Genomic DNA, 12206 nt, shown 5'->3' with positions numbered 1-12206 from the left:
TGCTACCCTTGCTAGTATTCCTAATCCCCGTCAATCGTCTAGCTTATCGTAGTAAAGCCCCGATTGTCCGACCCCAACACTGCAATCGAATCACGATGGTTGGCCCCCTCTCCTCTCTTCCTCTCTCTCCTTCTCCACCGAACCCCGACCATAGATGATTTGCATGACAGATGCCTACCATAACACACATATCACATACCTCCTAGGTTCGTGTGCCGACTCATTTTCCAACCGAAGAGGGTTTAGTGAGGTGATATGCGTGGATTTCATGGATCTCATGAGGCGGTAGAGACCACATATCACTGAGCCCTTCGCGCTTATGGTCCAACATTCTCATCTTCAGTCTTTGCCAGTGAAAATTTCCAATTGAGAGGAAAAGACATGAAGCCACTCCGCCGTAGCGCCCTCATTGCGCCCTTACTTCACGGTTGAGCAGAGGCATCTCTCTTGTGTTTTATCAGCCAACCTTATAAGTTGTATACCTTATACGTTGTATAAAGACTCAATATCTGCGGCTCGGCAGACTTATCCAGGAATCGCTATAGCCCCCCAATCCTTAGAGATCTTTATCCTCTGATATATATCAAGGGGCTTTGTTATTAGCACGCCATTTCATACATCTAAGAATCCGGGGAATCCCTAAACTCGGAAATCTTGTCTTCCTACAATTTGTACCTCGCAGACGAAACCAGGAAGGACACTCAAGAAGACGATTTACGATAACTGATGATGATGCTTCGGTCCCTGATTCCCGTTGTTGCCATCTGGCGTTCAGCTACGGCGTTGCTTGTCGGCGATGACTCGTCATGTAGGTCGAAATGCGGCAATGTGCTTTCTTCTACGACCAAGGATATGATCGTATGCGACGACTCTGCCTATAGTGCTACGTCCCAAGGCCAGGTTTATCAGGCTTGCGTTGGTTGCGAATCGACAAGTACATACATGGGCCAGAGCACCTCTGATCTACAATCCATGCTCTGTGAGTTACTATTTACTTCTCTACGTAAATGGTTCAAACTTGCTAATTCTAGCTGGAGATAATATGCGATTTGCTACGAACATATGCTTATTTGATGCTTCTAATCCGTGCATCACGACGTAGGTGCTCACTGTCTCCTCGCCAAAACGTAATACTTACTCTAGTAGCTTTGCTTGCGCGAATATTAAGGACGCCATACAATATAACAACCTCTCAACCAGTAGCTCGACATACGGCTACTGCGACCAATGGACTGATTACAACCTCGACAAGTGCCACTCTTGCTTAACTTCATCGGGCAGTAACAATTATCTCAGCAACTGTAAGATCTACTGCAGAGTACTTGGCTCATGCACAAGCTAATTCTAGTGTGATTTGTAGTTATATCGGTTTTGGACGGCGCATGCAGACTGAAGCTTGAGCCTCCGGCTACTATCCCCTTACAGGGTAGAATCTTCTCTAATGACGCTGTGAATGTCACCGATCCCACACCAACGGCAACATTCACGCCACCAGGGGTTACCGGCCCGTTGGACTCCGGAGCCATTGCCGGTATCGTCGTCGGCGGCCTCGTCGTTCTTCTCGCCTTCACCGGATGTGGAATCGTAATCATCGGAAAGCGCCGGAGAAGAGCGTACCTTCGCCACCGCGAACAAATGACCAAGGAGTGGCCCGCCGCCAACAGTGGTGGCGCTGGCGGCGCCGGCGACATGCGCGAGACCCCCCTCAGCCAGCGGCCTCTGCGTGGCTGGGATAACTCGCCAATAAGTGGCACCACGGAGGGAACATACCCCCCGTACCCACAATACTTCTCACCATACTCCTCGCAGTATAACAGCCCCGTCAGCGCAGTTGAAGGCCCAAGGAACACAGCCTGGCCACCGGAGAAAGCGGTACAGAATATCGGCGTCGCGATCAGCCCGGACCACGACTACCATCACAACTGGGCGGCGGATAGCAAGGGGAAGGAGAGAGCAGCAAGCATGGCAGGACAAGACGAATACGAGCTGCAGGAGGGCGTGAATAGCGCAGGCGGATACTCAACGAACTCGCAGATACCGCAATTGCATATAAACAGTCCGCCGGTGCTTAACCACCCGGGCTATGGGAGACATGGGAATCATTCTGAGACGAATGTGATATAGGTAATAGTGGAGGTGTATGACGGAGCACTCGGAGCATTGTCTGGATTGGAGTTGAGTTGGCTTGAGCGTTGCTTTTTGCTTTTTGTTTTGCTCTGGCGAAGGGCATGGTATATGTAAAACCAGCATGGAGTCAGGGCCAGGGTGTGTAATCAGATACCTAAAGGACAGGGGCGGAAAGGGGGGGTCGGCCGGTCAAATGTGATTTTTTAATACCTACCTAACTACACATCTACTTACTAAGGACCTAAGTAACCCATTTATTTGCCTAACTTAATTCATAAATGCCTAACTAGTTAGGTTAGTTAGGTGTCCATTGTCAACCCCATTTACCTAGACGTGATAGACGTTTCTGTCACCTCATAGGATGTGCCTACTTAGGTATTCTCCATCACCTAGCCTTGCTGCTGGGATCAAACTACCTACTTACTTACCTACCTACCTACCTACCTACACACCTACAGACATAATTAAGCACCCAGCATTTCGTCCGTGAGACTTTCCTGGCAGCCAGCCAGCCAACCAGCCAGCCAGCCCATGCTGCCTAACCCCCGCCAGAGACAGTACCTACCTACCCATGATTTCCAACCCCAGCGGGCAGAGTGAAGATCTCAACGATCACGGTAGTTACAAGCACGCTACCTTGGGGAGAATCCAACAACAGTTACCTAGTATCTACCTTGGATACCTAAGGTTACAGTACCTAGTTGCTCGAGGCCGCTTAACACTCACTAGAGGAGCTTGAGGAGGAGGAGGAGTAGGGGCGATAGGTGCACGGTTTACCTACATGTACTGTACATAGGTAGGTAGGTAGGTACGCAGGTAAGTTACCTGTGCGATGAATTGTTTTCGTCAATGCCACAGGCTTGGACTTAGGTAGGTAGGTAGGTAGGTAGGTAGGTATACTGTCAGGTATATGGTGAAAAGAAAGTTTATGGTTTGACAGGTATCGGCACGTGTAGAAAGCAGAAGGCCAATAGTAGATACCTAATTCATACCATGGATGATTTGGAAGATTCTTAGGTGCGTATGTCAGATGATGAGAATGGGATGGAATGGGTTGAGCTCAGCTTTGTGACGGCTAAGCGTATACATATATCCTATCTATGCTCGCGTATGAATAGAAAATAACGCTAATAGCTACATATTTGTGCTTTTCTATAAATAGGTATTATATATGGGTTAATAAACTCATATCTTCCATAAGCTGTCGTAACCAAGAGCTAAGTCTCCCCCGAGTACCTAGCCTCCGATCCAGCCAAAGTAAAGCGGCGAGAGAATGATATGGAGGATAGGGGGAGGGGTCAGCGAGGGCAACATTTGGGTGATGCGCCATGTCGTGTAACAGTATCATGATGGACTGCATGATTAGCACAATATGAATGGCGTAACGATATGCTTGTTAACTGCCGACCATGCGAGCAAGTACTGTACTCGGAACATGCTAGATTCGTTCGAAGAGCTGAGACGATACTACATGTAGGCCTTGTTAGGGATACTGCCATAAAGGGAAGTTCAGTTTCTTAGTAATTTATCTGCCATTGGCCTGGGACGACGTGGCCTGCAGCTGACAATTAGTGTAGTCTGATAACGCGGAAGCGGGGAGTTTGGTCTTAATCTGGCTTGTCTGGCTTGTCTGGTTGCTAGGTAGGTAGGTAGGCTCGCAACCCCCTTAGCCTCAATCCTCCGTCGATCTGCGAGGTCGGACACATTCTGAATAGGTATCCAATACTTACATCATGATAAATTTGATCGTCTTGTATATCATGTTGCCTTGGTCAGGACATAGATCTGGTCCTCTTTTCATCACTCGGGCCCTCGAGTTTCCGTGAGGCTGGTCGTAATAGGATCTGGTGACGTATCATGACCTACCTAGGTACTAGTTCTGTCGGATGCTTTGAGTGCTTTATCATATCCCGAGGGGCAGACGATCTGAAGGTGATGGGGCCTATTAGATGTTACATCGTATAATTGAAATCACGCCTTGAAATAATACGGATATAGAATTACTCTTCGAGGCACCCGGTGACTGCCGTTGATTTGATTTCTCTATGAATATTGGTATTATTTTATTTTACGCGGTTTCATTGGTAGCGAGTGTAGTATCATGATCTCCTCGGTCAAGTATGTGTCGTAACTCCTGGATGCTTTGAGGCAAGTTAATTGGTAGTCTCCTGCGTTTATTGTACAGTGATAGTGGCGTTTTTGGGCACCAACCAAATCTTTATCGTTAACCATAAGGCTGCTATGTTTCAACTTGGATCTGTTCCAATATTACCTAGGTTAGGTAAATTAGTGATAGTTGGGTATAGTTAGTAGGTATTGACGTCCAATGCTTTCAAGAGGTCAATGTCAACATTAGATGCATGCCACTGGGAGTGATTTTCCCCAAAGTCCAAGCCTTGGCGCAGTAGAGTACAGTGTTGCTCTGCAATAATATTTAGATCTTATAGACATGGACATCTTTCAGCCCACCAGGCGGCTGAAGGAATAGTTCCATTCTATCTTGAAAACTACAAGCTTTCGCCTAGCTTCATGTAGACAAGGTAAGAAGCCCTGGTAACGCTATATTCGAAACTATAATCAACGTAATGACGCATCATACGATGAAGATGTCGACGGATAGGCTGGACTGGATGGACTAGATGGACTGGGGGGCTCAGAAATCACATCTCTCTCGACACATGTTGGTAAAGGTTTAGCTCAACAGCTCTTTTCGGGTGCATCTTTGAAAGAGCTAGAAAAAACAATTTCACTGTCGAAACCTGATAGCCCAAGCTGTGTCGTGGTTATTGTGGTAGTAACCCTCCTTAAGCTAGGGTAAGTATTAGGTAGTCGGTAGTCTACATATGGTAGAACGGAGGTGATAGAATGAATTTGATAGATAGTTAACTTTACATGGAGGAGGCAAGTTGAGAGGCAGGGCAGGTTAGGAGGTTGAGTTGCACAAAGATGATTCGCTTAACTGGGTCCCAGCCAATTGTTCTGATCTATGATTGGTGAGGGGAATGGGCATTGGGAAACTAGGTACATTTGTATCATGAACTTAATTCTAGGTTACTGTACCTAGTAGTTAACTACCCTGGGTACATAGAGTACCTAAGATCTGGATGGCCCGAGCGCTCCAATAATGATCTATCATAAACTCCATTCTGTTAGTCTTCTGCCCTACCTATCAGGTCTTGTCAAGCCCTATCAAGGCTTGTCCTCGACTCCTCCCTCCTTTCTCCTCCACATGTGTAACTTCATGTCGTTCAAACCCCTCAAAAACCTCACATGTGTAGTACATCTAAGTGCAACTAGTAGTATATGCTACTATAAAAAAACCTACCATGTATGGCAGGTCTTATTAATACCACCGGAGCGCAACCTTTCCCCAACGCGACCTCTCTTGCCTTACAAGCCAACCACCATTACTGCTACGTACCACTTGTAGTCGCACTGCAGCATGAGTGAACGCCTTTCCCCTCTGATTGACGGCGATTCGCAATCAAGCTTTTCTACCGGTCTTGGTCGGGTGGTGTTGCAATCAATCATATTTCACGACTGCTACGTCAAAAGAGGCGCGTGATAGCAGAGTGCGGCTACAAAGCTCTTTCGGCTTGCCTTCTAGAAGCAATTCCTTGCACCGTTGAGCACGATGGTTGGGTAATGCGGGTGGTGGGAAAAACCTGCCGGCCAATCCTGTCAGGGGTAAAAGTGCAAATGTTGCAACCGCAGATCTCCAATGCAGGACGTGCTACGTAGCAAGGGTGTGTTGCAGCAAGCCTTGCATATCAGAATCGACGCTCAAACGAAGAGGATGAGTTAGTTGATAGCGGTGAGTGAGAGACTGGATCGCCCAGGCGCTCTGGCGCTGTCGACATACAACTGTTGTATCGAATATGTTGATTTTCCAGTTGCAGTTTGATAAACAGGCTAATCTCGATCTACTATGACGACGGAAGCTCAGATCATCTTTCCCCGTCATCAAGCTGGGTCGCAGGTCGTTAAGAAACTTCGTGTCCGTATTTGCTAGAACCGCGCAATACATCGGTAATTGGTGTTTATCATCAGTACTAGATAGGTAGGTACTCTATGTTATGCATAGAAAGCATAAGACGATCAAGCTATCAAGGACCATTCATGCCAGCCATCAGGAATACCTAATTGAGTCTGGATGTGACCTCCGAGGTCGTTTCCCCTCTCATCAATATACATATCAGCATGAGGCGATTGTACGTACCTGGGCAGGTAAAGTGTATGTGTGTGTAGTCGGTGGAAAGAAACATCTTGATTGCACATGTGATGTGTATCAAGTATCGAGTTGCGGTCAAAGATACATCTGTTCCTTCTCTTTTTTGGTGTCGTGTCGTTTCTTATTTATTGTTAGCGCTGTAAGTAAGCATGTATAAAGTTGGCAAAAGTCAGAACTTTATCAAATAAGAAGTACGGCGGACCTGAATAGTGGGGTAATATCTCTAGGATTAATGCATGATCATTTTTTTTCTTTTCTCTTCCATTGACCTTAACCAGTTAGCATGTTGCCTCTTGTGTATATCGGTCAGGTAGGATCGCCATCTGAGAGGTTGCAACCTGATTTACATTCCGGTCTTGCAGAGTCTTACTCCGCTAACGATAATTCGATAATTCGATTTCTCTTCCTCTGTCCTCTCAGACTCCTCGGTCCTCTTCCTTTCCTTTTCCTTCAACTTTAAACTTTGCCAGCTCATAACACCGTCAGCACGTACCTGATGTTTAATGTACGTAAGCTTTACTAGTACAAAATTGAAGTTGTATGCATTTTGATTCATATGACATGGTATATACGTGACAATATATGTATACCACCATGTATACTACCATGTAAATGTAGGTACATACCTATGTACGTGACGTTCGTGTTCTTATGAATCTTTGTTTCTTCCCGACTGCATTCGATGTTATAATAATGATTTGCAATTCGGCACATTATTAATGTAACTCAAATGTGAGAATAGGGCCAATGTTTGTACTACATGTGTATGTACTATACATGTACTACATAATGTTATAGCAAAAACTATATCGGAATGTGAATTCTGCGGTACGTCATGCGCAGAGATTGACTACAAAATTGACTACATAATACTGAAATGGACTTCAATCACATGTCTCCATAAAAGTTTGCCCCGCCACTAAAGAGAGCTAACCTAGTAAGTGCCAATTCAAATTCACACACACACAAAACAACACTAGACCCCCCCAGATTCTTTTTTTTCCTATCCTCTTTTTTCCTTTTTATATCAATTTAGAAAATATAGATCAAAAACTACCTACCGTACACAAACAAAAGCAACACCACTAGATTACTTACCCATCTCGGAATCCCTCGGTAAAATCGCTTTAATCGTGTCATTTCGACTCACATAGCCTCAGTGCTGCTTTTAAGCCTGCATACATATTTAATATCAACACGCACGCCTTCGACCAGCTCGACCGACCGCTAGTCGAATCACTACTTCATACTCGACTTGCCTTTGGTCTTCTCAAAGGCGACCTAGCTACCACGGCTTCTGTGGCCGTGAGCTTCGTTTCTGATCAAGATTTCAGTCTGCGAAAGACTTTCCACATCATCAACTCGAGACCCCCTCCGCCCACTTCTGCTGAAGTCATATAAAGGAAAGCCAACGCCCATCTTGCTCGATAAAATCTCTCAACCAAGCCATTCTCTCCCCCCAACCTACCAGCTGCCGCATAGGACGAGTTCTAAGGTTCTTCCTCTAATCGAGGGAGAGTCGAGGAGACCTCGTCAGATCGCTTCGGGATCAGGAAGCTACCGTTTTCGACCCCCTTAACACCTACTCAAAGGGACACGTTCCTGGTTTCTGACAATCTACATTTTACTATCTATTCTTTCTGTATAGAAGGTATAGAAAGTATATACACCCCATCGCGTCCGTATTAGAATCTCTTTTGAGATCTTATACCGCTACCTGAGTTTATACGAAACTCCTCATCAAACTTCCCAAGCAACCTCCACCACCAGCCGCGAGGGATATGGTTATGGCAACAGCCGCCGTTGAACGCTACTCACAGACTCTCTTTGATAATAATCCAATTTTTATCAAGAAGAATCATTTCTACGAGCCGCAGCAACATCATCATCATGGCGCTGTCGTTGCCAAACAATTGATTGGCGATGCTCTTCGCCAACGCGTTGAAAACATTGACCATGAGTTGTGTGAACCAGGGGATGAGGACACTTTTTTCGTGGGCGATCTTGGCGAGGTTTACCGCCAACACATGAGGTGGAAGAAGAACCTCCCTCGCGTCAAGCCCTTTTATGGTAAGTTTTCAGTGAAATATCACTTGTCCAACCCAGATTCGAAGCTAACTTCAATGTGTAGCCGTCAAGTGCAACCCAGATCCTAAGGTTCTCCAGCTTCTTGCCGGACTAGGCACTGGCTTCGACTGTGCCTCGAAGTCCGAGATCGAGCAAGTCTTGAACCTGGGTGTTGATCCATCTCGCATCATCTATGCCCAACCGTGCAAGACCAACTCTTACGTACGCTATGTCGCCACCGAGGGTGTTAAGCAGATGACGTTTGACAATGCCGACGAGCTGCGCAAAATTGCCAAGCTTTTCCCTGACGCTGAGCTTTTCCTACGCATTTTGACCGATGACTCATCCAGCTTGTGCCGTCTGAGCTTGAAATTTGGCGCTTCCCTTGACTCCACCAACGATCTCTTGGCTCTCGCCAAGGATCTCGGGCTTAATGTCGTTGGTGTGAGCTTCCATGTGGGGTCCGGAGCTTCTGACCCCCTCGCGTTCCTCAAGGCTGTCCAGGACGCCGAGACCGTCTTCAAGCAAGCTTATTCGCATGGCTTCAACTTGGAGACGCTCGATGTGGGCGGCGGATTCAGCGGCGACACATTCGAGGACATGGCTGATGTCCTTCGTGAAGCTCTCGACGAGTATTTCCCGCCACACATCAACATCATTGCTGAGCCTGGTCGCTACTACGTATCTTCGGCGTTCACTATAGCTTGCAACATCATTGCCCGTCGCACTATTGAGAACCCAGCGACGGGTGAGACTAGCTACATGACGTACATCAATGATGGGCTATACGGCAACTTCAGCAGCATCATGTTCGATCATCAACACCCCATTGCCAAGGTGCTGCGATCTGGCAACAGGACCTTTTACAATACACCTCTCGCTGATGGCATGCCCGAAGCTGCCACCGCTGGCATGGAGTACTCAATCTGGGGACCCACTTGTGACGGCATTGATCGTATCACTGAGAGCATTCGCTTCAACCACGAACTTAATGTCGGCGACTGGCTGTACTTTGAGGACATGGGCGCTTATACTAAGTGCTCTGCCACCAAATTCAACGGGTTTAGCGACAGTCACGATGTCCTCTATGTCTGCAGCGAACCTGGCGCCAAAGCTCTTATGGACCTTTAAATGTTTCTTGGATCGGCTATGAATATATTTACAAGTCAGAGTAGATAGACACAGAGCATTCCGTATGCATTCTCATCTTGGTTGTCGCTACACTAAGGGGGTTGCATGTTTCTTTCGTAATAACCTGTTTATAGAATTGGTTTCTCAGTCAGTCGACTGGTACATATAGAGAAAAAGAATTATATTCACAGCGAGGCATTGGACAATGCTCCACCTCTTTATATGCTTTTATTTCGTTCATGTGCCAGAATTATTTAAATAGATGTGCCGTGTCTTCACTAAACCAACTCCTCACATAGGTATCTTACCATAAACGTAGTTACTTTGTAGATCAAAACAAGGAGAAGTGAATCAAAGGCTGGGTAGACTGCTCCATGCCCCCTTATCTCTATTCGCCTACCTAAGGTACTTACTCATAAGCCGTCTTTCCGCCTCCTCATCCAATGCTTCAGCACAAACGCAACTCGTGTACTCGTGGTATCCAAGTCACACGGCAGCACCACACACTCTAACCCCTGCTCCTCCAGCACCCTGCAAAACTCCTCGTACGTCGCGATCCACTCCCCCCGGCCACACCGCACCCCGTCGTCCGTCAGCCAGTCCGCGCCCGCCTCGCAGACGACGATTAGGGATGTTGATAGTCGGTCGCGGAGTTGGTGCCATGCCATGCGGGGGAGGGTCTGGGGGGGGCGTACTGCTGCGCGTAGACGAGGGGGTCGAGGGCGGAAGCGGGCGGAGAGGAGGAAGGTGGTGGTGGTTGAGTGGGGGTCTGGGGATGGGGATGGGGATAGGAAAGACATACTAGGAGGGCGATGGAAGGGGGCTCTTTCTCGAGAGAATTTGTGATGGTGATTTGGGTTCGGTGGCATTAGACGGGATAGGTATTCTAACCTAGATGCATCTCTTGGATGCTTCACTGGCGGGTCACAAAATATTTTTGTATATAGGTAGCTGGAGGATCTCCTATGGGTTGTGGGGAATTATCGCCCCCCTTTGATATTCTAGATGTGTAATCAGGTGCCTCAGTCACTTATCGTAGATTGAGATTTTACAGTAGCCATCGTTAAGGAGGGTTGTATGTACCCACGGTAACTGCCTCAGGTTGAATTGGCACGGTTCACGTAGTTGAGGGTTTTACTTGTTCCGGCGTCAAATTTCATAAGGTTGCGTACCTACCTAGACGAGCAAGATAAAGGAGGCAGTTACGGCGTGAGTACTCGGCTGTGAAATGGAAGTCACGCAATGTTTGTCACTCCCCTTCCTGCCCTTCCAACCCCCCTGGGCACCTGCCACTGAGCAGCCGGACCAAGGAAAGGGGTTTTTTTTTAAAAAAAAAACAAAAATCTGCGCACTCACAGGGAAGGCGCGCACAAAGATGCTGATAGGAAGCCCCGGCGTTCCTGCCTTGGTTCCTCAGGTACACACCAAAAACAGTGCCTTAGGGGAAAGAACGTTCACGCCTGTCAGGCAAACCATCGATCGCTACCTGTACTGTTGCCGGCGTGGGCGCGACTATAAATACTTCCCTCTGCTTCCCATTATTTTTTTTTTTCATTCTTTCCATCCTTCAAACACACCGATCACTCTTTCACGCAACCTTCTTGACTTCTTAAGTCGTTAACACCTAACTTCACCTAACAAAAACCTTACTACGCAACACACTCTTTTTTAACTGCCTACTACATCACCGCTAAGATGCAGATTCTCTCGATCTTGGCCTTGGCCGCGCCTATCCTAGGTGCCGTCATTAAGGTAAGCACACCTACTTCCTTCATTTAACCCAACCTGATCTACCTACCTTCCTACCTGCCTTTATTCCTTCCTCGTGACAACCTATTCTCAAGACAAGTCAACTAACCAATCAACCACAACAGGACACTTCCATTGACAGTTCCATCAACGGAACCGTCATCCGTGATGACATCAAGGTCCTCTGCGGTGCCCCTCCTACCACCCCGGACAACAACTTCCCGGCGTACCAGTACGCCTACCCTATCGGTCTGCTCCTCAGCGGTGGCAGCCGCAAGTTCCACCTTGATGCCGGCCCTGGCAACTGCAAGCAGGCCGCCTGCAACGCCGGTGGTGGCCCCGGTGTTTTTATCTGCAATGATGCCACACATTCGATCGATATCCTGTACACTGATGCTGTAAGTATTTTACCTAACTACCTACACTAGATGAGATGAGACAACTTTGCTAACCAAAAAAAATAGGGATACTTTGCCCAGCAGGTCTACCGCCAGTGCAAGACCCGCCACGCCGACGGCGTCGACTGGGTCGAGAAGGGCCAGGCCTTCTGCCCCGACAACTGGAACGTCATCCTCACTGACGTCGGCCCCAACTGCGAGGCCAGCACCCTGCCCCCCGACTCTTCTGCCTAGTCGGGCCCGCTACTTGGTTAAGCACTTTACCCATCTGTTGAAGAAGAAAAGTTGCACGCGATTTGAGTTGAGCACGGGATTCGAGAACGGGGGATAGTAGGTTGGAGGAGGACGCCTCTTGATGATTTCCTACCTGGCCTTGACATATGGGACGCTAGTTAGTTAGTTAGTCAGGTAGTGGGCGTCGACTCGATTTCCGCCGAGATGCCTCGTGAATCCAAAAGTTAACGCACCTTGATACACCTTTGTCGTGACTCTAAATAGTGAAT

General features: G+C 47.5%; 4 protein-coding genes across 4 annotated transcripts; 3 read left to right on the top strand and 1 right to left on the bottom strand.

The window, feature by feature from the left end:
- Positions 1-133: 133 nt before the first annotated feature.
- On the top strand, positions 134-2411 carry GGS25DRAFT_301431 (uncharacterized protein). Its single transcript, XM_049257655.1, has 4 exons — positions 134-979; positions 1032-1098; positions 1147-1301; positions 1361-2411. The coding sequence occupies exons 1-4, from the start codon at positions 727-729 to the stop codon at positions 2122-2124; spliced, it is 1239 nt and encodes a 412-aa protein (XP_049117185.1). The 5' UTR covers positions 134-726; the 3' UTR covers positions 2125-2411.
- A 5411-nt stretch (positions 2412-7822) lies between these two features.
- Positions 7823-9630, top strand: GGS25DRAFT_301358 (pyridoxal-dependent decarboxylase). The gene is made up of 2 exons (XM_049257654.1): positions 7823-8428; positions 8490-9630. Exons 1-2 carry the CDS (start codon positions 8140-8142, stop codon positions 9554-9556), a joined length of 1356 nt encoding a protein of 451 aa, XP_049117184.1. The 5' UTR covers positions 7823-8139; the 3' UTR covers positions 9557-9630.
- A 339-nt stretch (positions 9631-9969) lies between these two features.
- GGS25DRAFT_531944 (uncharacterized protein) lies at positions 9970-10694 on the bottom strand (the record flags this gene model as incomplete). Its single annotated transcript, XM_049265547.1, has 1 exon — positions 9970-10694. The coding sequence occupies exon 1, from the start codon at positions 10423-10425 to the stop codon at positions 9970-9972; it is 456 nt and encodes a 151-aa protein (XP_049117183.1). The 5' UTR covers positions 10426-10694.
- A 557-nt stretch (positions 10695-11251) lies between these two features.
- GGS25DRAFT_531942 (uncharacterized protein) lies at positions 11252-12204 on the top strand (the record flags this gene model as incomplete). The annotated part of the gene is made up of 3 exons (XM_049265546.1): positions 11252-11308; positions 11431-11703; positions 11770-12204. The coding sequence occupies 3 exons, from the start codon at positions 11252-11254 to the stop codon at positions 11935-11937; spliced, it is 498 nt and encodes a 165-aa protein (XP_049117182.1). The 3' UTR covers positions 11938-12204.
- Positions 12205-12206: the final 2 nt, after the last annotated feature.

The sequence above is a fragment of the Hypoxylon fragiforme genome, assembly GCF_022984875.1.
Source record: "Hypoxylon fragiforme strain CBS 206.31 chromosome Unknown GGS25scaffold_5, whole genome shotgun sequence".
Taxonomy (NCBI): Eukaryota; Fungi; Ascomycota; class Sordariomycetes; order Xylariales; family Hypoxylaceae; genus Hypoxylon; species Hypoxylon fragiforme.
Note: the sequence above shows the minus strand (reverse complement) of the source record. Positions and strands in the feature narration are given on the sequence as shown.

What these genes read in the sequence shown, in the direction of transcription:
- GGS25DRAFT_301431 (XM_049257655.1), top strand. Translation starts at nt 727, where the DNA reads ATGATGATGCTTCGGTCCCTGATTCCCGTTGTTGCCATCTGGCGTTCA. An exon ending in TGATCTACAATCCATGCTCT is followed by an intron (nt 980 to 1,031) that starts GTGAGTTACTAT and finishes TGCTAATTCTAG; the next exon opens with CTGGAGATAATATGCGATTT. An exon ending in TAACAATTATCTCAGCAACT is followed by an intron (nt 1,302 to 1,360) that starts GTAAGATCTACT and finishes TGTGATTTGTAG; the next exon opens with TTATATCGGTTTTGGACGGC.
- GGS25DRAFT_301358 (XM_049257654.1), top strand. Translation starts at nt 8,140, where the DNA reads ATGGTTATGGCAACAGCCGCCGTTGAACGCTACTCACAGACTCTCTTT. An exon ending in TCGCGTCAAGCCCTTTTATG is followed by an intron (nt 8,429 to 8,489) that starts GTAAGTTTTCAG and finishes TTCAATGTGTAG; the next exon opens with CCGTCAAGTGCAACCCAGAT.